The sequence below is a fragment of the Tinamus guttatus genome, unplaced genomic scaffold (genome assembly GCF_059628265.1).
Source record: "Tinamus guttatus ecotype Peru unplaced genomic scaffold, ASM5962826v1 Tinamus_guttatus_pri_ptg000125l, whole genome shotgun sequence".
In the NCBI taxonomy this organism is placed as follows: Eukaryota; Metazoa; Chordata; class Aves; order Tinamiformes; family Tinamidae; genus Tinamus; species Tinamus guttatus.
The window spans coordinates 2,204,888-2,232,627 of NW_028288659.1; the positions used below are offsets into that span (position 1 = coordinate 2,204,888).

General features: G+C 37.5%; 1 protein-coding gene across 9 annotated transcripts in view; it reads left to right on the forward strand.

Annotated features, from left to right (window-relative positions):
• Window positions 1–27,740, forward strand: part of ERC1 (ELKS/RAB6-interacting/CAST family member 1) — a 263,972-nt gene that overhangs the window by 69,248 nt on the left and 166,984 nt on the right. For all 9 annotated transcript variants that reach the window (XM_088521600.1, XM_088521601.1, XM_088521604.1 and 6 more), the window contains 4 exons: window positions 4,732–4,899; window positions 23,306–23,443; window positions 24,386–24,526; window positions 25,718–25,858. In XM_088521600.1, the coding sequence (XP_088377726.1) occupies window positions 4,732–4,899; window positions 23,306–23,443; window positions 24,386–24,526; window positions 25,718–25,858 (588 nt within the window). The remainder of the gene's footprint in view (window positions 1–4,731; window positions 4,900–23,305; window positions 23,444–24,385; window positions 24,527–25,717; window positions 25,859–27,740) is intronic.

A 27,740-nucleotide genomic window follows, 5' to 3' on the forward strand; every position in this document is an offset into this window, starting at 1 on the left:
CTCTGAATCAAGATAACTTTTTATCCAAGAATTTTCACAGAGCAGTGTAGAAGCATGAGATTTTATCTGGTCCCTCTTGTTAACAACACTGGTCAGTGTTAAAATATAATAAAGCATAATAAATATGCCATGTATACACAATTTAGAGGGACAAGAGTGTACCTTCATAAACCTTTGCCTTTTAGTCTTCCTGTAAAGAAAACTGAGGTTAACTGAGAAGAAAACAGTGATCCAGTATCTTAAAAATTAGATTTTACACCTGCCATAGCACACTACAAAGAGCCGTGTGCTATTTGTGGGCTATTTATCTTAAGGGCTATTGGGTGGAGAAGATATGCTGGTTAACTCTTCGGTCTGTGAAAGAAGCTTTAAAAATAGTTCTGCAAATTAGCAATCTCTTTGCAAATAAAACTAGAACATAAACCAATATTTATTTTGGAGTTAAGATTCCATCCATACAGAGTTTGTAGTATGCCCCAGTGAGCCCTTTTGCTTAGATCCGTGCTGGCAAGTACGTGGCTTCAAAGGGAAGTTAGTTCAATCAGCAAGAACATTCCCCTTTAATTTTATATAGCGCCCAAGGTGGCGTGAATCTGTAATCAGTCTGTTCCATATGGTACATTCAGATTTATATTCAGCAGAGAAATAAATCTGGTCGTCAAGAAGTTGCTCTGAACGTCTTATTAGAACATGAAATTTCTTTCTTTGTGAAAGGGCTTGCACGGGCAATTTGAAACTACAGTTGCTTTTCCCAGTATTAGAGAGAGCTAGGGAGTGCCTGAAGTTCAGTGAGGACCATGTGAACGAGACCTGGGTGTTTCCAGCAGGGCTTGGTAGCAGGAGCTGCTGCTCCTGCAAACAGCAAGCTCCATGCACAGGAGCAAGAGTGAAATAGGCTCCGCGCAAAGCCGAGCATGTGTCCTCCTCCACGGCACCGGCCTGTAATCGTAGGAGTTGTCCAGGTAAGTAAGAGCTGTATGTTCACAGAAAAATCACTCTGAGTTCTTCTGCGGGCCATAATGGACATTGTTATGACTTCTATGGGACAGCAAAGAGTCAACTCCAACGCAATTTGTAAGAAAAGTCAATGTTGAAAATGGAGAAGTCTGTATTCACAATTAGTCAGTAAACATAGGTTTTAAATCTTAATTACTTGCTATGCTACCAGGGAAACAGCTTAGCCCATTTCTATGTTGTAACTTATTTGAAAGATAGCAATAGATCGTCACAAACCTATCCTTTTAAAAGGTAGTTTCTCATTTCGTGTAGTCAGATGCTTTACCTAGAAATGTGTAAAGTAGAGTATAAAAGCAACCCTTCACGTCGCATACAAAATAGTTTTGCTGTTTCTTTAGTGCATTTCTCAGCTCTGAATTCTGAGTAATGGCATAGAAAAAGCAAAAAAAATATACAAAAAATTGCTTCAAGGTCTACTTTAAGAAGTAGGTAAGCACCTCAGAAATTATAGCAACCTCTGCCCATATATTTCAGAATTGGTATTTTATCTGCTCCTTCTGCCTTCAATAGCATAGTCATACCAATAGAAAAGTTTGAATTTTGTCATTAGAGAGAGACCAGGAGGCTTGGTCATAATTCACGGGTACTTTCATATTTTACTGAATGGTACTGAATGGTTTGTTCACTGATCTAAATCAGGAAGAAAGTAGGTGCTAGATGTGCGTTGTGGACATCTCCCTAAACCTGTGTGGGAATCAGCAGTGTGGTAATATTGCTACAAATCACTACAATACAGCTAGAGATGTTGTAAAAAATGATTTTAAAATATGCTTTGAAGCTCAGGACTTACTAGTTCAATCTCCTTAGTCAATTCTGGAAATGGAACATAAACTTCTATTGCACTGTCGACATTTGAAAATTTTAGTCATTTCCTTGACATATAAATCCTTGACATGGTAAGATCCCTAAAGTTACAACTTTGATCTAATTGCAAAATCATAGGGGAAAAAATCATTTAAATTTTGTATCATTGTCTTTTCTGACATTTGATGGAGGTACTAATGTGCTATATTTAATTTCCAGTCAAAATGCTATATGTTAATGGATTGCTCTACCTGTAGGGAGCAGAGTTGCAGAGTATTACTTACTTTGCATGACTACTGCTACTGAAAAATTCAGTGAGGTAAGATCATTGGTTCCTAACTCATCTTTTCCTACAGAGTAAAGAGATACAGAGCCTTAGATAGCGTACCTGCCTCAAAGGGCAGGCGTTTTTGCTGTGTCTTTGTCTAGGAAGGCTGTTGTGTTGAAGGTGACAACTACCATGCTTATTTCTCTAAAGCTGTGGCAATTTGGATGGCACATGCTGGCTGAGTTAGTAAGCACTTTGTTATATGAAGAACTAGCAGTTGCCTGAGCTGCACTTTAATATTTTACTTGCCATGCATAATTAAAGGCATGGCAGACTATTCCTGCGCAAGCAGCTAGGTTAAGCCTGGGTTAAGACAACACCATCCAGGACACAGAAGTCGGGGAAGGGGCGTCAGTGGCTGTTTGCCTAGTCATTTCCATGCACAGTGAAAATCTTAAGCTGACTTTGTTGAAGTTGGCGTCATCGGACTGCCAGAGACCTCAATTCTTGTCACTGTGGGTGGATGCCATACATAAACTGAGCTGACATGAGTAAACAAGTGGAGTGTTCTGCCAGGAATAGTGTTAAGGTGATGACTGTGTATCCTGCCAGCCTTTGAAAATATTCTCGAAAGTGTTTCTTGTGGTTTTCTAGGCAGGGACCTCACGCAAATAAAACCAGGAATGCAATTTACCCCAAACCATAGGCTAATTAGAGTTCAAAGAGAATAATCAATCAGAAAATAGAAAGCTTTCTGTGGATAAATTTTTGTTTGCAGATGTTGAATGTTCCCTTAATGCTTTGCTCTAGGCATCTGGAGTGTCTCAAATATTTTGCAACACAACTGTTGAAGGTATGTGGATTTTCTTGCGAGGGAGATTTTCAGTTTCCCTTCAAGGATGCATAAAAGTGACTCTTAGCTTCAGTACTACATGTATCCAGAGTAGGACATACCTGATCAATCAACACTTCTGGGTGTTTTTAAATAGAAGACAAAGTTTGATCCACCTGTTAAACCTTTCATTATAAAACCTATCAATCCAATAAATCATATATGGATAATACCTGCTACTCACATATCAGTGCACAATATGTTCCATGCCCCACTCGCTGGGTGAGAGGTTAGGAATGTGATTTTAATAATGTATGTGTAAGTGAGAAGGCTCCAGATGTAGAGGTGGCAGCGGGGCTGCCGTGCTGATTGGAAGAGCAGGGCTGCTCTTTTCCCCACTGGCAAGAGCTTAGTGCTCCATGCAAAAGGAATCGGGCTGAACAACAAAGGTTTCTGTAGGAGTTAGATACTGTAAATGTTGAGCCTTAGAGGCAATTCTTCCATTAGCCAATTAAAATAAAGTGGAATTAGAATGACACATTAAAATTAAATGCAGTCCAAAATACAGTAAACGTGCTGCCCTGCCTTTCTTTAAATTCATTTTCTAGTTGGGTTTCTCCAAGACTTCTCTTTGCTTTGTGTCTCCGCTAGTCTGAGCTGTTCAGAAGGACCAAGAAATTCAAAGATCACCCTATTTACTCACTGTGACTGATGTCCTGTAATGGCTTCAGCTAATAGGGACCAAACCTGATACTGTCAAAAAAGATTAGCAGCCAAGCTGGCAGATTTGAGTTCTGCTTGAATGCCAAGTAGATAGGGGTCAGTGGGTTTCTTTTCGTATCTTAAGCAGGTTGAGAGTGTTGGATTTTGTATTCCACAATGGTCTTCGGGATTAGTCTGTGCTCTGTGGTGACCCTTTTCCTCTCATCAAATTTATATTCAGATAGCTCTGATTCCTTCTCCCATTTTTTGTCTTGTGAGCACTGTGTTTCATTGCTGCAAGAAAAAATGCAGAAGGAAAAGCAGAAGCTTCTAAACATGCAGTTTTGAAGTCTGGGGCTGCCACAGTATTCCCAGAGTGTGTTTCTACATTTCCCAATGCCATGGGAGCTCTAAGTACCTTTATGAGTCCAGATCGTACCCACAGTATTCTGTAGTGTGTCATTTGTTCCACTCTATCCGCATGTTGCAGAAAATGAATTGTTTTTAAAACTATTTTGTTACTATTCCAGTCAAAATACTCTTAACCATTGTAAGGTAGTCGTCTTTCTGTGTTTTGATCTGCAGCAGCCGCAGAGACCACTGCTGTCATTACTTGCAGTCTGAGCTGCAAGTCTGATTCAGATTAAATGACAGAATATAAAGTGATTGTTTGGTACTAATAGTTAATATTTAAGTCTATAAATATTAGTGGTGCTTCCAATAATGGGGCAGTTTTCCTATATGTGAGAACCCTTGCTGCTTAGGAGAAATGCATTCTAGTACCTTTTACTCTGAGGAAATAATCCAAACTTGAATCTTGTAAGACTGAGCCGTTACAAGTATGGACTCAAATGTTCCTAGAAGAAGCATTATCCATGTGTAATTTGGGAATAAAACATTTGATTATTTTTTCATTGTTCGGTCTTCTATCACTTGTGGTAACTGTTTTGTCACAGGTTGGTGTATGATGAAGTCTTAAAGGAAGGAACATTACTTATCAGCATCTGCTTGCAGTTTGACAACACTTTCTTGTACAAGTGCAATGTCTTTTCTAAAATCTCTCTCCTTCCTTGCTAAACAAATTCTGGTTTTGTATGTCTAAATCCAGGTGGATGCATTACGATTACGTCTGGAGGAGAAAGAGACTATGCTAAATAAGAAGACAAAGCAGATTCAGGAGATGGCAGAGGAGAAAGGGACTCAAGCAGGAGAGATCCATGACCTCAAGGACATGCTAGATGTGAAGGAACGGAAAGTTAATGTTCTTCAGAAGAAGGTAAGATTGTAGGCGTCGAAACAGAGTAATACAATACATGTCTGACACTTCCTCATTCCAAGAATTTACATTCTGAAGGTTAGTGATTCAGTCTGTTCATGTAATGGGAAAACAGTGAATGATATATTTTGATTTTGTGAAAGCTTCGAAGAAAGGAAAGCAGCAGAAGAATCAAAGCAAATGCTGCTTTTAATGCTTGCATGTGCTTTTCCTGCTTCCACTTCACTATTAACGACTGAACTATTTGTAGGGGTGCGGATCTGGTGGGAAATCAATCCTTTCACACCCACCAATGTAACAAAGCCACATTGATCTGACGCATGGGACACTGTGATGCTGAGTGACTGTGTCCTCAGTATATGAATAAGTGAATGAAGGATTATATTAATATAAGTCATTAGGGTGATTCTTCTGTAACTTACTGAGAAAAGTACAGGAAGAAGTTTGTATATAACTTTCATTAGAAATGCTGTTTTATCATACTTCATACTTCTTGGGAGGAAATCGAATAGGATAATTGGGCTTCAGATCATCCTGCATATCTTTCTGCATAAGATAATGTATACCTTGTCAGAGAAATAAGGGAGGTTTCTCAAAGGACAATGAATCCTGGGGCAGACCAAGTCATTATGGATGATCGTTGTCACATTGCACGTAGTAATCCCTAGACAACTGCTACGGTAAAAACAGAGAGGTGCATGTATCACAATAAATTTTAGTTTGCAGAATATTTTTTATTCTGTAATTTTGAAAGAGCTGCTTTTGGAACTTGTGTTCAAGATACTTGACACTTGATTGCATTTTCTTTTTTTTCCTAGACCCTTAAACAGTTTCACAGAATTCTTATGATTTTAATAATTCATAAGACTGATTAATTTCTCATGCCTGCTTTTCTCCTAGTATATAACTATCAATCAAGAGGGTTTAGGACAGGTTAAGTTTAATTTGAGCGGTCCTCATATATGAGTAGAAGGTGAGGTGTGGACTTTAGCTATAAATCAGCCATAATTCTAGAATTTTGGAGCCCTATTCCTAGTCTTTGTAGTCTCATTTTTGGACTGTTTATCTTTTCAGGAGCACTCATAGGTCTGTAATTTTTGTAGGGCTGGTTCTCTGTGTTTTCTCTTTGTGTGCAAAATGGGTCAGGGGTGGTCTGAATACTGAGGTGCCAGCTGTTTTTTTAACCAGGGAGTAGGGACTGTGACATCCATGCAAATATTAAGTGTCAATGAGTTTGTTTTATTTTCATTTACTCTTAAATTGTATTTTCCAATGCTTTTTCATTGGTTAATTTATGCTGAAAGTTATGGTTTCCTCCTCCCACTGCAGGCTGCATTATCACAGTTTCATCTTTGTCTCTTCAAGTGCCCAGCCTATTTTTTGAGGTTTGTTTGCTGCTGCCTTTAAGTAAAAATACCTGGTCGCTTTAAGTCACAAAATAAGGGCCTAGGCTTGATGTCTTGTTCTCATAGGTTGCTCAGCAGAAGACACCACTAGCACAGGAAACCGTAATTCAAGTTGTTGCGAGCTCAGAACCTGCCTCTGAGCTTCTTAAACACTGGAGACGAATAACCTGCCTATGGAAGAATACCTTTATTTCCTGCCAGTACCTACAACCACATAGAGATTTGAATTTGCTTTAGCCTTTGAGTTGTTGGAGCTGTTCCTTTAACATGAACAGTAAAATGGTGAAGTTTTTAAAACAAAAGATGTTGTGTTCAGCTTCTATAATTAGCAAAACTAAAATGGCTTTGCACAGAGTCTAGCTGACAATGTATGGGCTGGTATGTGATGTGATAGGAAATTCTTTTTCTTTTTATGTAGTCTAATGTGATTGTGCATAACTTCAGTCTTTCAAAGTTTTAAGGTTGTTATCTTTACCTTAGGTTTTTATTGTTTGGAATCTGAGACTGAGTTGGCGATTTTCTATAGATGGAGTTTTGCATTTTCTTCTTCTTTATTTTTTCTCATCAGTTTTTTTTTTTCCATGAAAAAATGAAACTTGGGAAAACATATGAGGGGACAGGTCTGGTTTTCTTTATGTATTCTTGAAATCATGAGAACGTGCATTAAATCTTTCTCATGTGCTAGAGGAAACTGTGAGATTTTCTCCCATTTCATCATGGCTGTACTTTGAAAGCACAGATAGCTTTTTCTGCCCTCTGTCTGGAACTTCAGGAGCTAATAGTTCATCTCATGTGAATGTTTTTCTCTTAAAACTTCATGTTTTAAGAGATGAAATAGATTTATTTTTTCTTTTTGCATTCCTTATTGTATTGAGTTTATGTTCTTAAAGCACACAACCTGTTTTCTGATTTATCCAATTCTGTCTTTCAGAGCTTCCAATGACAGGTCAGAATTTTATTTCATGTAAAAAGGACAGACTTTAGCTTCCATGCACAATAGTCCTTTTATTCTCTCTGATTAAAAACTGATATTTTCAGGCAGATCAGATCTGTGTGTTCTTATTGAAGGTCTGGATGAATCTGGTACAGTTGAAAGGATCTTCAGAAGCCATAAGTAGTACTATTTTTTACTGGCCTAGTTATCCACTATTAAGTGGTATTTAGGAAGTTTAAATGCAGGCAGTGAAAAGCAAAGAATGAGGTATGGTACAAAAAGAAGTTTTTGTTTTGTGAGAGAGTTTTTTTTTTTTTTTTGGTATAGATAGTTGGTAGTATCAGCAGTATATAAACTGCTGCATGTAATTATGAAGAGGAATGGGGCACATGTGCCAACAAGAATTGAACTGAATTAAGTGTCAGATTAGTGGATGCTATTCAGTCATTTTTTACTAATTTTTTTTTCCTGCAGCATGCATTCAAATTTTTGCAGAGTAATTTTTGCGATTTGTTACAAAGCTAAAATCATAAAGAGGTTCAAGTGGAAATAACTTACAGAAAAGTTATTAATTTATGTAACTCTCCATTTAGAAAAAGTTGTTTACTTTCTTTCAAAATTTAGAAAGGTCACCTCTTTTAAAAATATAGTGATAGCCAAGGCATATATGGCTATGCGGGCATTTAGACTAGTCAAAAAATCCTTTGTTCAGAATTTTTTTTTCAGTGACTACTTCTGAGGAGTAGTCACTTATTCTGATCACATTGACAAGAAAACGGTGCATATAGTGCCTCAAACTGTGTTGTTCTAAATCCATGCAATTCTGTCATAGAAGCAAAAATTATTTGAAATGTGCTTTTAGCTGGGGCTGGTGAGTCTCTGATTTGTGAACACGGGTTAACTGCATAGTTTGTTTATGTGCCATTAATAACAGTGCTATCAGAACAAATAAAGGTGGTGAACGAGAAAATTGACTTTTTGATCATTCCGAAATCCAGAAGAGGAAAGTAAAGAATCTTTGCTGACTGATTAAGGATCAAATACAGGAAGCACTTAGAAGATTATGACTAACAAAGATTAGAAACATTAACATGACAATTGACATCACTACCAATAAGGAGTAAGCACTAAAATACTGGTGTATGTTCCCAAAAAAACACATGTGCATTCACATTTAAATTCTGGAACCTTTACAGTGTCAAGTTTTTATGGTTAAGCTGCTCGACAGCACCTGTTTTGGAGACAATAGAAATGAAGTAAATGCAAGAAATCTGGAGACTGCAAAAAGAATCTTTCTGTTTTACTGTCTTTATGTCTGAAATTTCATTCAAAAACTTAGTTTACAGAGTTTGGGTTGTCTTTTTTTCTTCTTTTTCCTTTCATTGAAAATAAATGTAGCATAAAATCTCATTTTGTGTTGTTTGAGTCCCAGATAGGGAATGAGTGTTAGAACAGGGGGTATGCTGGGCAAATCTCAATCTGAAAAACATCTGTCTGTGTGTCTGGCAGACTCAGTTGCAAAGAAATAAGGGGGAAAATCAATACTCTGTAATCGAAGCAGTTTACAGAAATAGCTTCAGGGATGATAGATAAACAACAGTTACTCTGAAAGAGAAAGAAGTCGTGAATTTATCACCTGTTGCTTTGCGCGAAGGTCTCATTTTGTCTTGGCAGAGAGGGCTAATGCTCCCTGCCTTGTGTAATGCAGCTGCAGTCAAACAAAATATAAGTTTCGGTGCCTGAACGTAGAGGTGGGTTTTGGCAGCTCCTTGTGATATTTGATCTGTGATAAAGAAGATCCATCGTGGTTTTGCTGATTTTATTTTAGCCAGTATGCAGAAAGACTCCAGATGTAGTCTTCTTGCTCTTTTGAGTAAGAGGCACTACTTTCCTCCAAGGATATAAATGCTCTCTAGTTTTCAAAAAGCTCAAAAATCAAAGGTCTTATGCGTAATGATAGGAAATACTTTGTGGCAAGAGAGGGGGACTGCAAACTGAACTTGTAACTCAGTTGTTTAAAAACAGTAGTGATGATAGTTATTACAACAGCAGTGTTGACGTTACAGAGTTTGCGCTTTAAAGGTAATTTTCACTCCATTTCTTCATCCTTCTGCTCTTGGACATATTTTGCTTTTGGTATTTGCCAGTGACAATGAACATGGACTGTTCTCAATACCAAAAGGCCTTGGTGACTGTTGATTTCAAGATGTAGCACTGTGGAATGATACCTGTTGGTGCCAGTTCCTATCTATAAGCATTGGTACCTCTTGATCTTGGCAGGCATCTGTCGCTTTTGCTGTCAGACAGATTTTGCTCTTTGTAGGCATATATGGCTGTTAATATCAGTGCCTCTTGGTGCAGTAAAACTACCAGAGAGATCCGGAGGGTCTTAATTATGTGAATTCATCATCATTTCTTCACTTCTATCATTCAGGGAGGAGATTAGTTGTTTCATTTCTACATTGGAAACGACACTACATTTATCTTTGTTTTATAGTAAACCGCGACCACTTTGAAAATAGGATTCTTATTCTTCTACTTTGACTTTCCACTTCTGAGAATTTTGAAGAGTTTTCTAGAATAATTCCACCCAGGTAAAATAGAATGGCATGTCTTTTTTTTTTTTTTCTCTAAATATACAGCTAAAAAGAGGCTGTTCTGTTAAGAGGATATCTCACTTTCCTCATACCACCTTTAAAATGTTTGGTTTTTAAATTTAAAAATTTTCAGGTGACTGATTGCCTTCCAGATCTTAGGATTCATTACAGCAGCTTTGGTTTCAGAGTCAGCAAAATCTTTTCCCTCCCAGGAAATGCTGGACACCATGAGATTTGATCTTAACCTTTCTGTGCCATAGGGTAACATGCATCTTTCAGATGCAGAATGTCAGACCTGAAAGGTCCACAAGCCTAGCTTCAGCTAGTCTTCTCAATGCGAGATATCCCTTCCTTACCAGTGCTGGTAAAGGTGAGAGTGTGTTCTCTAAGAACTGATGCAGGGAATGTGCTTTTGATCTTCTTGTCTAATCCAGATCCATCATGACAGGTGCCCTTTCGCATCGTATGCTGAGGTGCATTCCAGCATTCCTACTGTTCAGGGCTTTTGGTTTCCAGGGGCACAGATATTTCACAACCCTTAGTGATTTGTACAGCCTTTACTGGTAAGTTTGTAGCCCATAGTAATATAGGTGTCTTGTTTGGTTATAAAATAAGCAGTACATGACCACGTTTATAATCTATGTGCTGAAATCCTCTTCTGTCTGTTGGGAACTTCCAACTTGGTTATTGACAACAGTAAATCACCTTCTGGGTATTCTTGGCATTGTAAGGTGGAGTTTTTCTCTGACATTTCGTCTACTAAGAACTTTTGATCAGGAATGATGTGTGCGTGATGTAGTTCTAGGGAGGGGATTCTTTTAGTAAACCACTACCAAGCTCAGCTACTCAGTTCCTCTTTCCAGACCTACAGAGACTTGTAGCACTCTCTGACACCTTGCCGTGTTGCATCTCGTGGCATTAAGGCTAGTAGCTTTGTCAACAAAAATGCTTTTGTGTAAGAGAGGTAGCAAGAGCATGGCACAAGGAACGTTGGCTGGCTGGCTGAATTAGGTTCCTATCTGCTTCTGATAGAATCCCTTGACGTCTCCCTTTTCCCCTTGGGAGATAACTTTCATATCTGGGACTCTAATGAGTTTCTTCTTTGAGGAGCTAGCATGTAGTTCCTTGTTTTAGCAGTATAAAGATCATGTTTGTATCACGAAGAAGAGTGGGAGAAATCTAGAGCCTCTACTGTACAGTGTTCTCTTTTTAATATTGTCTTTTTTTCTGAGGTCTATTAGAAATCATTCTGAAGACAATTTCTGCGCAATATGTATGTTAAATTTATTTGACTTCTGGTTTTCTTTTCTTTATATCAACCAGAATGAAGCGCACTTGGATGCTACTACATACTGGAAATACTATCTTTTTGTTTAGATACCAAAAAAATATTCAGGAGCAGCTAGGCTTCTTGTGGATGGAACAAGTTAACAGCAATGTACACTTATATAAAAGTATACGGATTCTCCCTCATAGGCTTTTCACATGTAAACCAAGTTCCTACTGTTCTCCTCCAGGTTATTCTGTCACAAGAGTAGTGGCTATACTTGGCCCACATTACCTCTGTAGTCATTACTCAAGTCATTTGCCTCTTACTGACTTCTAAGCATATAAACATTTGCTTATTAAGAGCTGATAATGAATATGGCCTGTTATATTAGAGAGTATTAAAAATAGTCATTTACCAATAACAATCAGGATGTTTGATATGTTGTGGGCCACAGAGATTCTATCATCTGTCCTCGTTTTTGTGTTATTTTATAGAATCACTCAGAAAAAGACTGTTGTAATTCAAGTAGCTTTCATTACTGGTCATCTAAAAGATTAGGTGCATGGAGACCCTCATATAAATACTGCATGGACTTAGAAAATAACAACTACAAAACTGTGATTTTTAAATACACAATTTAAAAGTAAATCTTAGGGTTGTGTAGAACCCGCTTCTGTTAAATTTCAGTGCAGTGAAATCAGTTTGTGAGTGAATTAATTTATGCTAACATGCCCCTGAAGGTCATTTAGTAAACTATGTGAAAGTTCTTAATTGGTGGAGAAGGCAAAAGTTGCATTTGGAATAGTGATTTTTAAAACTTTTTTTAAAAAAATTGAAACTTTTATCTTATTACAGTGATTGTCAGTGTATGGTTATGGTTATCAATGCAGCATCCATGTTAGAGAAAGCTACTGGATTCAGAATAAAATTGTAGCTATTTTGTATTAAGATTTAATGAGCTTTATGACTGGGCATTTTAAAAGTTGTAATATATATATGTGCAAAATGTGTTGCTTTGTTTTTATACCACCTCATCTTTTACTAGGAACTTTGTATGATACCACAACAAAAGTGAAAATATCTGGACCATATGCAGTATGTTTACCTGTATTACCAGATGAATGGTAATATTCTTTCAAAAAATCAAGTGTTGCTTTGGTGTGTGTGAAAGACAGTAAGACAATTTCTTACTCTAAGATCTAGTAACTTAAGGAAAAGTCTCTCGATTTATGCTGATGTTATATAAGAAAGAATCTTTCCTATTGCCTTTAGTAACTAAAGCACTTCACTTTTATCTGCTGATAAAACGAATATACAGTCCTCCTTTTAGATAAGTAGTTTCAAGCTAGGAAGGAAAGCAGGACTATGAGGTTAATGGTGTTGGTTGTGCAGTTCAGCTTTTGTAGCTAGCTAAGGTAGGATTTAAAATTGGTAGGCATTGTCGTAATAATGTTACAGAAGATGAATAGCAATAACAAAGTTACAAGGGAACTTCGTGGGGTTCCTGGAATTATCTGTCTTCCAACGTTCCAAAATTTGAAACCGTAATTCAGCCGTATATGGAAGGAGTCTTTTTCGAGTATCCCTCAAAGAGCAGCAGTCATTTTAATGTGATGTCCTTGTACTTTGAGATAACCTCTTGATTGGCAAGACAGAACATTACTCATAGGTAGTGGGTCTGACAAATACTGGTTTCTTGAACGGATCTGGGAAAACGGCCAACTTTGGGGCCCCTTGGCTTCGTTATAAATTAAATGTGTAGTTTTTTTGGCAAGATAAAGCTAATAAGCTTTGTTGGTGTACTCACTGTCGTACTAGGCAAATACAAAGTCCTCGATGATTGAGGAGGCAGGAAAAGCCAGGGCGTGTGTCATTTTTGAGGTTGCTTACATCAGTCTTCCTCGCATGGCTTTTCATTGCTCTCTGGGTTGCAAGAGTTTGCAATTTCCGACACTTTGGTCAGTGCTGACTCGCTATTCAGGTATTTTCTGCCCCTTGGGGATTGTCTGAGCTGTGTCTGGAGCAGCCCTTACTGACTGGGTTAGCCAGCCCAGAGAACTGCACCAGAACAAGGAAGGAGTCATTTTTCAGTTCAGGTCTGTGTTTTGCTTGGTTCAAGCATGGTTTTGAACGCAGTAGGCTAGAAAACATCCTACATTGAGTTTCAACTCAATATTTATGCAGTCATTAGAACTGCCATAAGGCACAAGTACAAGACTGGCTTCCAAGCTCTGATTTCACTTACCCAAGGGATGAGCAAACTCCATGCTCAAGATGTAACAGTGTCACCGGGAGAAATGAGGATCACCTTGTCCCAGAATAACATGTGGAGTTGACAGTTGTGATGCTGCTCCTGCTGAAGGGCTCCAATGCCTTCAGCCCATGATGGTGGCTCGAGTGTTCTAGAGAGAACTTCTGGATGAAGAGGACCACGCTTTCTCCTTCCCAGCCTTTATTTGTAGTGGAGATTGGAGTGTCGATTGAGTGTTGTCTAGAACAGTCTGTGAAATAAAAAGGGAAAGAGTGTGATGAAATTAAGGGAGTAATTTAATATACATGGCTTCTTAAGTTCATACAATTTTGGAACACAGACCTTGAGTGAATTTAATCTTGAAGCTTTATTTTTCTGTTGCCTGTCCCTGTTTTTGGAAGCAACTCTGTATTAGCAGCAATAACAAAATAATAAAAGAACTATACGCTTATGTATGTTTAGTATTTACAGTCATACGTTCCTTCTCCCTTTGCATTCATCAGTCTTTTGGGGAGAATAAAATAGGGGAATGGAAACTGACTGGCAATATTTTACAATGGAATTAGAAACATCCTTCCTTTCTGGAGCTCTCTCCTCTGGTTTAAGGCAGTTTTACCTTACACTATTTCTTTAATCATTGTATTAAATCGTTCATTTGGAAAAAGTAATTTGATGCGTGAATCTGAGTCTCATTTAAAAGTCTCATTGTTCAAATGGTACAACCTTCTGCTTGAATGATCCTAAATGACAGTGTAGATGAAATTCATTTTGCTGTCAGGATTTCCTTTACAATCAACATTAAATCCCATGTTCCCAACATGCCTGTCTCTCTGTCTCAGTGTTTGGTCGGGTTTTTTTGCTCCCTGATTGCATTCTTAGGTATTGCAGTGCTCTGATAAGTTAAGCCTTTCCTTTCCTCAAGCCTCTTCTCATCATCATCTTCTCTGGAGAGAATATGTGATCTGTAATATGTACTGTGAAAGTATCTAAGCAGAGGTAGATCGGTAGGTATGGTGTAGAACCAAAGCAGAAGCAAGACAGGAAAATAACATTATCATTCCCATGATAATGAGAGCAAGTTACCATGGAAGGAAGGGTATTTGTTTGACATTAGCAACCAATGGATCACTGTACTTGGGTTTATATGAATTTTATACAACTTTAATAATTTGATAAGCTTTTCATTTGGCACGTTTTAAACATGATATATAACCTTGGAAAGCTTATGCTACTCCAGAACCAACCTCTGAGCGTATCAGTTCTCACAAAATGGATATATAAAATCTAAGTTAACATACACTGGTTTTATTTTTTTTCCTGTTTTTTGTCAACATTTTGTAAGAAAGGGAGAGGCTCTTTCATGATGAAGCAGTTTCATTCTTCTTTAGTTTGAACATTTGGGAACCACTTTTGAAAATGCTGTGAATTATAGTATTTGTATTTTTTCTCTAATTAACTTCCTAAATCAGATCTGTGGAAATGTACCGGTAAAGTTTTTTCTGGAACTTGGTACAGGAAGGACCAGATGTTCCCAAAATAGTTGGTTTTTTTAGATGTGTTCATATTTGATATGCCTTAGGAATAAAACTTTAGAAAGAATAGTCAAAAGAGATTGCTTGCTAATGTAAGGACACAGCTGAAGGAAGAATTGGCATGATGTTGTTCTGCATGATTAGGCCAGAATTTCAACAAAATGGATGCTATCCATAATTAGATTGTGAAATAAATTACCACATGGTTTCAGTTATGGTTCTCAATATAAGTGACACTTTAGCATATACGAAAGAAATTGAATTTAAATTTACAAATGTTGTGTTTCATTGAAGGAGAAGAGAAGCAATATCTTTATGAATTTGTATTGCTATTTATGATGGCAGGGTTTGGTTTAAAATTACTTGAGTGAGTATTGCCCCGATAACCCAGTTTCAAGTTTTGCTGTGAGTGGATAATGGGTACTTATTCGCTGATCAAACGAAGTGTCAAAAATACAGAGTCACTAAGTGAAGTTTTATGAAAAAACAGTGATTTGTTTATGGATTATGTGATTAACCAATTGGCTTAGATATTCCTGAAAAAAATCTCTTATGATCAACTTTTATACTTCTGTTTTTTAAAAAAATCCATTTTACATAAAGCATTGTACATTTACATTAAACCTGTGTACTTTTTGACATAACTGTTATCTATAGGTTAGAAAGAACCTATCCTCCCACACCCCCACTCCAAAAACCTCTTTTATATTTGCCACTGTTAAAGAGAGGATTTTACAACACAGAGACACTGCTTTTGACTTGTTTGAGCTATTCATACTATTGAACATCCTCAGAATGAAGCAATTTCTTAACTCAATTTAACTGTATAAGGGCTATCTAGGGATTTGACTCATCACTAGCGTGTCATTTTTTTTTCTAGACAAGAGCTGTGGAACTGAGACAGTGCTTAGGAACATGTAAATTGGCTCCCCTGAAAATGTGTCTTTCTGTTCATGTACAAAGTCAAAAGTAATTTTCTAGTTGTGAAGTCCTCATTTAATTTGTTTTTACCAGCTTGGACTCTGACAGAGTCTCCTTAGAGCCATGTAAAGAGCTGCCTCTCAATACCAGTTTTCAGAAACTGAAAAATTTAGTGACCAGGATAGTGTGTAAAGGTTTTGAAGATGATGCCAACTGTTTGCTAGCAGGAGAAAATGATTGTAAACATGATAGTAATATTCCGAGAATATATTTTTTTAGCATCTCTTTCTAAATGCTATTTGGGGTAAATAATACAATACAGGAGAAATTCTTTACTCTTCAGAAGGTACCGTAATTGCAATTTGTTTTATGGTGACTCTACGTGTCTAGTTTACTTTGAAGTGATCAATTAGCAAAGTGGTGTTACCAAAGGGTGATTAAGTATGCGAAAGGAAAAGAGGACATTGGGAGACAAAGGAATGGAAACTTGCCCGGAGATGATTTCTGTAAATATAAGTGAACTGTTGCTCTAGTTGTTATAAATTTACATTTACTTTGTGTGGAAAAGCACTGCAAAGAGATTAGTCTTTTGGATCAGTGCCAGCTCTCTGCGGCTCCTTCACCAAAGGTATAAAATAATTAACTGTCCATAGACAGTTATTAAGTCAAGCTTTGTTACAGCAGAAATTCTTTCTCCATACTATTCTTTTCTCAAGTCAGTCTTGTTGCCCTAGCGTGAATGCAAAGTTAGGTCAAGGATAATGCATGAGTTGTAGTAGGGGGTTAGTAATTCCTAAACATTTTTTAAGCTTCTTCAGTTTGTGCACCACTTTTTCTTCTTACAAGAATAACAATATGCCTGCTTGTAGCTGGTATATTTACTTACCAGTTAAGAGTTTTATGACAGAAATCACAATATTATCTTTTGGGAATTTCTAAGTGACATAGCTACAGAATGCTTTATTTGTAAAGTGAAACAGTGTAGAATTTTGTGCTATTTTCAAAGGACAGATTGGAGATCAAACGAAATAAAAAATCAAAAAAAAAAAAAGACTTAGTCTTCTGAAAAAACAAGCAACATATTTTTCAGAAGCTATTCTGAATTTTAACTGGACCTGAGGATCAGCAGATAGAAATATATCATGCAGGGCGTATCATTGTGCTGGACATTTCTCCATTTCCAATTCTCCTTTTTGTCTCCATGTTCTCCACACTCCCTTTTTCTCTTTTTTGGGTCTTTACGGTTCTAGATGTTACAGAATTGTGTTACAGTTAGCAACATCAGGGCATTTGCAAAGTGCAGTGATGTAAGAGAGAGACATTTCCAGTGTGGTGGTATTAAAAAAGACAGTAATGCTCCAGAGAAGCACTGGGGTATAGCAGTGGTAAAATGAAGAAAACACATTTTCTTATTTTTTATTTTTAATAAAAATTAATCGTGCCTTCACTGGGTAATAAATGAACAAACATTCTCAGTGGATACCACTTAGTTGAACAATTCACTGTCTCTACACTGAAGTGTTAATCTGGACTCGAGAATTTGGAATTTGAAAGTAGGAGAGATGACCACTGGTGTCTTGCACTTCCCAGTGTCTTTAATTTACTTTGTGCTTCACAAGCATTAGAGAACTAACTGATACACAAACTATTGAGAAATAATTTTCTGTTATTATTCAAGAACCAGAACCTCTGAGTATAACTAGGCAACAGTTCAACCATATTTTCATGAGTGGTTTGAATCGTAAAGTAAAAAGAAGGCACCGAGTGCATTTGAACTTTGGAATGAGCTTTGCTGTGGGAGCACCCAGCAGTGAGCCTTGTCCTTCCACCCTGAGCAAATGTTGTCCCTTCCTGCCTTCCAGCCCCTGGGTTTCTTCCTACTTTAGGGCAGAGAGCAGTTCAGGCTGCAATATACCCAGGTCTTTCCTTGCAAAGAAATTAGGATACAAATGAGGAGCCTACCTGGACAGATAGCTTGGAGATACACCAAAGTATTCAAATGGGCATGGCTCGTGTTTGCCAAAGCACTAGTGAAATAGGCAGAAGAGAAATGGCTTAGGTCTATCCCAAATCATAAAATTACTTAAAAAAAAATCTCACCTTCCCAACAAGGGGACATGATATGCCTGAAACTTCAGCTCAGCAGCTTGTTGCTGATCTTCAGAATTTAACTATGAAAACTCATAGCAAAAACCTTACCTTCAGTCTAGGAAATACAACTTGGTAGTATGAATGACATCCATTCACATCACAGATCTTATTTCACTGGGGACTTTAAAGGTCACCAGCAACACCTTATATTGTAGCTCCAGAGGGAGCCAACACACGTAAAGAAGATAATTTTTTTGTTTCTGTATTTTTCATTCATGCAGTGGTGACTTGTATTCTTTTTCCTATGAATTTATGTAAGCACTGAACGAAATACAGATTTTTGCAACTCATGAAGAACTGTTACATTGATGCTTTTGCAAGATCTGCCTTACAAAGATAGGCATAATAATGTTTTTTGCAATGTGACATTTATAGAAGTGGAGCCTAATGCTGTCAAATTAACCAGTAATATTTGACTATGGGCTTTTCAGGGTTCAATCACTCTATTTTTGGAAGAAAATTTCCTAAATTCTGTCAGTTTTCTAGTGTAAATGTCTTGCCCTTTTTCAGGAGCAAATATTTTTTTCTTGTCAGATACAGGGATGTGATCTTGTATATGGGAAATGTTATGTTCTCATCCTGATTCAGATGCAGTTCCACTTTTCGCAGTTTTTCACATATCACCAGGTTGTAGCAGAATAAAGCATGACTGCAGGCTATGAGCTTCTTATCCTGATATCAGCATTCTTACATTGTAGGGAGTGGCATCTCCCTAGAAAGAATTGTGGCTGATTTATTATCACATATGTACTTACTTGCCAATTTTCTTTCCCACATGAGCTTTTTTTTTCTCCCCCACATGCTTATTTTTGACATGGACGTAATGACCTCTGCATGTACCCGTGAGACTGTCATCATCTTGTAGGTACTGACCCTCCAACTGATGTTGCCAGCAGTGTCAGTATCATGGAAGTCTTACATTGAAAGCTCACAACTTACATCAAGTTTTTATTTATCGACACAGCAACGTCATAGTAATAGATCATAAAACATCCCAATGTAGCTGGTTATTTAGGCAGTGTTTTATAGTATTGCTTCTAGCAGTAGCAAGAATCTGAAAAGTCAAAGGTTTAGAAGTCCGCTGAGATACTCTTTTGTATATCTACTCTTGATAATATAATCAAGGAGCATTACCCAGTGTCCATTGTGTATTATGATGAAAATACCATGTTATTGACCAAAACGATGTCTTCATGAAGCTGCACTGTGTAGTGCAGAGTATAGGTAAAGATATTTTCGTATGTTCATACAAGTACAGTGACAGATTTGCTAGCTACCAGCTACTGGAGATACACAGCAAATTGGAGATGCACACAAATGGTAGAAAACATAATGAACTTTCTCAAAAATGAAGAAGATTTTAAATTGAAAATGGACGTGTTGTATTTTAAAAATATTTTCCAAACATTCTTGGATCATAACTTTTTGAGAGCTTTCTCTTTCTCTTCTTTTTTTTATTGCCACAGAGTGCAATTAATTTTTTTTTCTTTTTTTTTTTGAAGAAAGGTGTGGGGAGCAAAACCCTTTTACAAAACATGAAGGGAAAAAGAATGAATTATCAGCTCAAACCCATTTCAGTTATTCTAATAGAGAAGTCATTGGTGTAAGAGAAATCAGTTTCTCAGTGTTCAATTCACCCAAAGGCTGAGGATGATTCTACAAGAGGATTTCTTGGCTGAAGCACACTGTAAAAGATTGATAGCTAAAGGAATTTGGGGCACTAATAGCCTTTATTAGTGTTTAATTAGATGCATTCCCCTTAACTGCTAGGCTAATTTTTCTTTTTTCATATTTGCATGGCAGCCTTCAGTGAGACTGGTGTTTGCAGAAAGCCTCCTTGCCCTTGGAATAGGATGCCAGAAGAAAACACTCTTGCACTTAATCCTGTGCTACAGGGCTGAAAGGCAAAATAATTAGTTCCACACAACTAGGAATAAATCACACAGCTGAAACGAAATAGTGCCTGACAACTGACAATGTTGGTTAAAAAACAAAACAAAACAGAACAAAAACACCCCATTTCCCTCCCCAAACAGATTTCAGTGAAAATATAATCAGTAAATCCTTATTGATGAGGCAATTGGTTTACAGATACAGAGTAGATTATTTCAGTGTGTGTATACCTTACAGTAGGCTGTGTTTCTGTTTTATATATATATCCCTGCAAAATAAAGACACAGAGCAAGAAAAATAATTCTTAATAATTTAACATTAATATTTTTTTCCAGTTTAGATTTGCACAGTAATACATATTCCTTGGCTTTGGAGGTCATTTCAGAGATACTTGTCATCTTCAGATTGTTTTAACAGTGCTGCCTGATACCTTGTCTCTTTCTGTCACCCAGAGGATATTGGAGAGTCCGTTGTGTTTCACTTCATCTTTTGTGGGTGACAAAAGATAGTCACCTGTTTTATTTCTGTTCATTATTTTATAACTTGTTCAGAAATACTGGTGGTTATTTAGTTCTCTAGGAAAAGATGATAATAGAGCCAGTATGTTTACGCGGTATATGTTACGTATCCTGTTGAAAAGGAGTAACAAACTGCTTGCAAAGATATAATAGCAAAAATCTTCATTAATTAATGTAGGTGCAAATCATAGACCATTTTTCTGTTCTCGCTTTTGGTTCAGCTCATCTAATTTGTAGGATTTGGATTTGGATGAATTGAGCCGATTCCAGGTTTCTGTAGTTTAAGGACACATCCTTATTGAGAACTGTCAGTTGTCTGACACTGCAAAAAGCACAGTGGTGTGGTGCTTTTCTGGTTTTGTTTTGTTTTTTTGATGTTGAATAGCCATTAGTGTGACCTGAACCATTTCAGTGTACCTGCCATTCCCTGGAGACTAAAGAAAAACTGATTTGTTACTTGAGACACGACAAGCATGCTTGAAGAACAGAGCGGTTTACACTTTGTGTGCATTACATTTTCTTGGTATATAGTGTGGTGCGGTTGTAATGAAAAGGTGCAGTATTCATAAATAACGCTGCTATACAGTTGACATTTTACTGTGGTCACAGTCAGCAGTGTGTTACTGAAACGTGTAAATGTGTGCGCCCACTTAGGCCTGCGCTGCCCGCCTTGGTGAGCAGCTTAGCGCATGCTGACACTGGGTTATTTAGCCGTGTCTCTGGTGTGCACTTTGCTCAGAAAGCAGGAAGTCCCTCTGCGCTATCCCCCGTTGGAGCTGCTGCTCAAGGCCTTCGCCTCCAGAAGTAAACACGAGGCTAAGAATAGCGCGCGCCGCTGCAGCGTGTTGTCGCGGTGGCTCTCTGAGCAGCCAGGCTGTCTAGACGGCTGACGGCGCTCGGGCCGCTCGTCAGGTCAAGAGCAGCCGCGGCGGCTGCTCTGGGGCCGGTACCGAGCGCAGCTGCCGCCTGTGTGGGCACCGTGAGGACGGCTCGTACAGAGCGAGTCGCCTTCTCTCGGAGGCCCGTGGCTTTTAGCTCCGTGGGCTGCAGCCATATGGCGGGAAGGCGTTAAATAATGCATAAGATTGTGTAAAGAAAACGGGGTTTTCAGGGTTAACGAAACACCTATATCTGGATCACGGGAGAGGTTGATACCTGCTGTGCTTTTGCATGCCCTTTAAAGTTTGCTTTGCGGTGTCATTTGTGTTGAGCTCTAATTTAAATTTAAAGTATAGCTCAGAAGCCTTTTTTTTTTTTTTTTTTTTTTAAGAGAAATTAATGAGGAAGATGGCCAAAGCCAATTTCAGGACATACCTACAAAGGAAAAAAAACACTTGATGTAGTTTTTGTGTTGCTATTGTATAGCGATCATAAGTTCACATATGATCCATGATAGAAATAAATAAAATGATATGGAGAAAAATACTCCAGGAGGTTCCATCAGTGGTCATGGTTTACAAAGGACCTTTAGTAAGGGGTTCACATAGGAAATTAGGGAGATCTCCCTGCCTTCTCCTGGCCACCACTTGTAGCACATCTAACCAGCTTTTGTGATTAAACACTTGACCTTGTGAACAATCTTTTAAGTTTATCACTGTTGATGTGGACTTTTTTCTAAAACTGTAATCCAGGAGGGTTTTTAATACCAATGGCAACAGAGTGGTGGATGGCTCTGAGTAGCCATTTGCGCTGTATTCCCAGCAGCTCAGTTCTTCCTGGGCCGAAGACTAGAAAGCGGGGAGTAGTTGCTGCATTTCCACTAAGCAAGGAGCTGCTGACTGCTGCAAAGAGTTGGCAGCAGCTCATTTTCTGTGGAGAAGGTGCCTTAAGCGCAAGCACCTGCACTTGGCCATTATGGGGATTGCTCAGTTCTCTGCCATGGAGAAATGGAGCTGCATTTGATTCACGAGCTCATGGAAAGATAGATGAGCCAAAAAGGCAGGCTAGAAATGCTTGCATTTAATTTACTAAATGCTGGACTAGATAGCCTTTGGGATGGTCATGTTAGGTAAATGTCTTTGAAAGATTATCTTGCTACAAGTCTTTTGGAAATAGGTACCTTACATGCCATGTGGCTTTCTCACATTTAGGATGTGTGTTTGCTGATGCAAAAGGAAATTGTCAGGAACAACAGCAAAAAGGAAGCAGCTCGAAAACTGTGCCCAGTGTAATCCTTCACTGAAAAGTGCATTTGATGGGTTATCAAAATGTTGATGTTGCCAATATGTGTTTGCTTCTTGGAGTGTATGCACATGCATAAAATAGGTTTAGCTTTGCTGCAGGGTTTTCTCATCTGAATAAAAAACTTTTGGTCTGTCAAGAGATATGTTGAGAAGTCATAAATTATTAGAATTCAAAATCTGCAGAAAACAAGGTCAAGATATTTTCTGCCTGAGGAATGATGCTTTGTACTAACTCCTTAATAAGCAAACCATCATATAATGCGAAAAGCATCATACAGATACAGTGAAGAATATGCCAGTATCTAAGGAAAAAAAACTACTTCTCCACAACTTCTTGTTAATTATCATGGGCCTCTTTTATCTACAGTAATGTTTTCTCATTTTTTTCCTACAGTATTGTTATTACAGCAACATTTTTACCTTAATTTCAAGAGTCATTATTTTTAGTCACCCAATGCACAACATCCTGAGAAATTAACTTGAGAATAACACCTAGTTTACATTGTGTAAATACTATTTAGACTTTCTTGCTCTCAAGTTTTTCCAAATTTGTGAAAAGATTGCTGATTCCTTGTTAATATTCATTATTTTTGGCTGCACTGCTCATTGGTTTGATATGGGCTTATAGGACTAAGCCCTTGCTTAGTTTCCTTGCTTTAAGAACATTGCAAAATGTGTATTCCTGAATTTTAGTTACTTGTAAGCTGGTTTTGTATTCCTTTTTCTTAAAATACACATTTCTTCTTCAAGATCGAAAATCTTCAAGAACAGCTAAGAGACAAGGAGAAACAAATGAGCAGTTTGAAGGATCGAGTAAAATCCCTGCAAGCTGACACCACAAACACAGACACTGCCTTGACCACGCTGGAAGAAGCACTCGCAGAAAAAGTGAGTATGAAAAGCAGCAAGGTCCTTCCTTCTAAAGGTCCTTCTATTAATAATCTCTCTAAAGTCATCTTTTCCATGTGATTCTTGAACTCTGCATAAGGAAATCTCTAGGACGAGTGGCATTCTTTGTCTCTGCCAGGTGAGCAGAGCCTTGGCGGAGGGAGCTGATCCCTCGCTAGATGGCACTGGAGGATGGTCAAATTGGTCACCTGTGTTACTGTCCTGTATGTGCAATGAGTAAGGCAAGAGGTAGAGCCAAGCCACCAGCTCTTGCTGTTGTCATCATTGACTTCCCATAACTTTGTGCGGAAGAAAACAGTGCTCTTTGCTATCACCTGAGTTCTTGGAGTCTTGCTCTCACTGTTGTGATACAATATGATGCATCTTTGGTGCTGCTGTGGGCACAGTATGTTTCAGCTGTGGATTCTTCTGCGTTTTTGCCTTTTTTATTAAAATTAGACTAATGTCTCATTTCATTTTATCTTTATTTTCCTCAGATATTTTAATAATCAATTTATTTATAAAGTTTTGTTATTTCGAATAGTATTTTAGTTCCCAACATTGTATGACCAGGAATAGCCTGATGCAACTGAGTATTTCAATCTTACTATATTTTCAGCTTTATTGTTCTCACTGTATTTTCATGCTTGCTCAATTCTCAGGAGATAGTTAACTGAGCAAACAGCAACAATCCATTTTTATTATTAATTTTGATTATCAGAACTAGATATATTACATTATACTGCAGCAGGACTATTGAGACATAAGAGAACAGTAAGAATGAACACTCTGGTGCATCTTAGCAGTGAATCGTAGATTTTTCAAGGTAGTTTTCCTCCTTCTTGAGAATGCGTTGTGCCACAGTAAACAAGTGTTGTGCTCATACTCAAAAATTGAAGAGACTGAGAGGACTTTTCTTCACAGAGTACTTTCTTTTTCCAGGAAAGGACCATTGAGCGCCTCAAGGAGCAACGAGACAGAGATGAACGAGAAAAGCAGGAGGAGATCGACAACTACAAGAAAGATATTAAGGATCTGAAAGAGAAAGTCAGCATTTTACAAGGAGATCTCACAGAGAAAGAGGTTAAGAGCAACAGAACAGGACTGTTGTATTAAAATTGCTTTATATATATATACATCCATGTGTGTGTATATATATAATATATGCATGTGTATAAACATATATGTATGTGCGTATATTTTTGATGAAGTAAGCTGTTCCTTCATGGTAAGGGTCCTTCATCAAGCTTATCTAGTGAATAATCTAGTGAAATACGCAGTTCGGGAATTTTTCAGACATAAATATCTCAGAGCCATCTTTCTATGGATAGCACAGTTTTGTATTTGCTGCAGTTCAATCATAAGCAGTACTGGTAAAAGACCAACTGTCATTAGTAGCATTTGCTTCAGCAATGCTTATATGCAACTGAAGGTAAAGAACAAACTTATTTCTCTTTGAATATAAGGAGGAAAGGAAAGAGGATACAGATAATGTTTTTGTTCTCTTTATGAGAACAAAAGTAGTACTGCTTTTGGCTCTGAAGAGTCAAAATTTAAGTGGGCTACTGGCTAGATAAATTAACCTAATTATATCACAGAAATACAGATGTTCTCTGTTGCTTGTTTGGAATTCAAAAATTCAAATTAACAATCTTATTACAAAATGCAATGAACTTAAAGCAGTATGAGAAAATTGCACCCATGAACTGCTAAGATTTTTTTTTAACAAATGTGGAAGTCAGCAGGGAAAAAGCAAACAGCTTGACATAAAAATGCTTCACCAAACAAGCAGCTGAGGAGTCTGTTGGGAATAGATAGTATGAATCATTCTCACCCAATAGTCATCATTTTCACCCTGTATATAAAAAAAACTTTGAATGCTCTAAATTTTAGATACACTGGCCAAATCTGCTAAATTTTTAAATTAAAAATTGTATTTAGATAAAATATTACTTAAACATGACTCTCATGGAAGCACTGGTGCCAATTTACAGAATATTCCATGTTTGAAATAAATCTTCCAAAATCTTCATGACTTTGAAGTGGCAGAGTGACTTTGGGAAGGTTTTATTTTGGTCTGTAATTCTGAATTAAATCAAGCTGTCTTCACTCCATAAGCATCCACTGAGCATTTCAACGAAATGTCTCATTCTAATTTGGAATCCTGAACACAGGGTGAAGGGATAGGAGAAAAATGGACAACAAAAAAAGAAGCTAGCAATTGCATGTAAAGAATATTTTCTTTTTACAGTTACTTTACCGTTTTTATTTTAGACATCGCTACTGGATCTGAAGGAACATGCTTCATCTCTAGCTTCATCAGGACTGAAGAAAGATTCGAGACTCAAGACACTGGAAATTGCATTGGAGCAGAAAAAGGAAGAATGTTTGAAAATGGAAACTCAACTGAAAAAGGTAATTTTCCTTTATAATTGCATATATTGTGTAAGTAAGCAGTGTTAGACAAACTGGATATGTTTACGCACAAGACTGGTTCTTGAGCCTGAGTTCTGTAAACTGCTTATTAGCAAAGTACTCTGAAGTTTTCAAAATGTGTTACAAGCTAAGATTCTCAGAAAGGAACTTTATGATACTGTTGCTAATTTTGAATTTTGTTTACATGCAGTGACAGTACTGCTGACTATATTTTCTCTTAACAGGTACTAGGAATTACAGACTTATTCTGTTTCAGTACCATGCCCAACAATAAATGAGCACTGCACTGGTATACAAGCTAAAAATGCATTAGCTAGAAACTTCACAGGTAGCAGTTGTCACTGCGCACAGGTTTTAATGTGAAAAGTTTAGATGCAGAATGGACACATGGAAATACATCGAGACAAATGAGAAGAGTAGATCACCAATGAAATAACTCCCCTTTTGTTTTCATCTCACTGCTAGTCAACACTAACACAGTTTGTAAGAGTATACAGTATAGCAGAATAATACTTTATTACAGGCCAGCTAATTTATTTGAACAAAATCTTTGGATTTTCTCTGTATCACAAACCTTCTTTATTTTAGATGTGAGTAGGTCTTACACTGTACTTTATAAAGGAATATAAATTTTATTTTAACTTCAAATGCTAGGTAATAGAGAAGCACAAAAGCACTAACCAAAATAACAATGACAATTTTACTAACAAAAAATGCAAAATGCAGCACACTTGGATGGTGGAGTCCCAGCTACTCCTTTGTACCTAACCTGGTGAAAAAGAGGAGTGCCTGTGCTCTAGTCCGGAACCTTCCTAGTCCCTCAGCTGAGTTTTAGAACAATTTCTGAGGCAAAATTAAGACCTTCTGGCATTTTTACTGTGTGGGTGCAAAATGGGTGTTAAGGCCTTTGAGAATTCTATGTGAATGAAATTCCATATACTCCTATCTCGACCCACATTTGCCATTCTCCTTATTTCTATTTTACCAAATAAAATAAACATCCTTCTGTTATCCAGCAGAGTGCATACAGCAAGACTAGGGAGTTGTACACTTTTAACAGAGTAGAGGGTGAGTACTTCAGAAGTCCTGAAGGACCTTTCACTTTGAATTCTGAGTGTCATGGATTGCAGCTTCACCCTTTGACCCTTTGAGATTATTATAGCAATTGGATAATAGTATTAATTTTACAGAGACAAATGCACTGGAGACCTTTGTTACCTTCATTATTTTTTACACAAGTAGTAGAAGAGAGCCAGAAGAGCACATACAAAGTTAAGTTGTGAAAACACAGTGGTGGAAATTAAAGTATGTAGGGAAGGATTGGTGATCATGTGTTTAGTGGTTGTGAAAGTACTGCTTGTCCCTGCTTCCTCAGAGACAGCTGTCTCACTGCATGCAGTGAGCATATCAGTAATGTTAAAGTGTGTGGAGGTTGACCAGTATCTGGAGAAGCACTGCTAGTTAGAAGATGAAGATGCAGTTAATTTGCACTGGAACAACTCTTCATTATAATACCTTTATGTCTACCTCTACTCTTTCCATTTTAGGGATGACTGCTGATATCCAGGAACATACATAAGGAACCTGAGGCAGTTCATAAGACTATATATTTTATAGTGTGCTCTCTTTGTTTCAGGAAGTAATTAAGATTGATTATTCTCCTATGATCCTTTCCCTGAGGCTTAAAATAAGCTTAAAATACCCCAGGCATTTTCACTAGGACCTTTGGGCAATTGTTGCCTATGTGGATACTCTAATTAGCTTTCTGGAGTCTTAGTGAGAGAAAATGATCTATACTTTGTTCCTTTTAAAATACCTTGTGATGTTAGGCTGCTACAAGCTTTTCATTCAAGAGAAATAT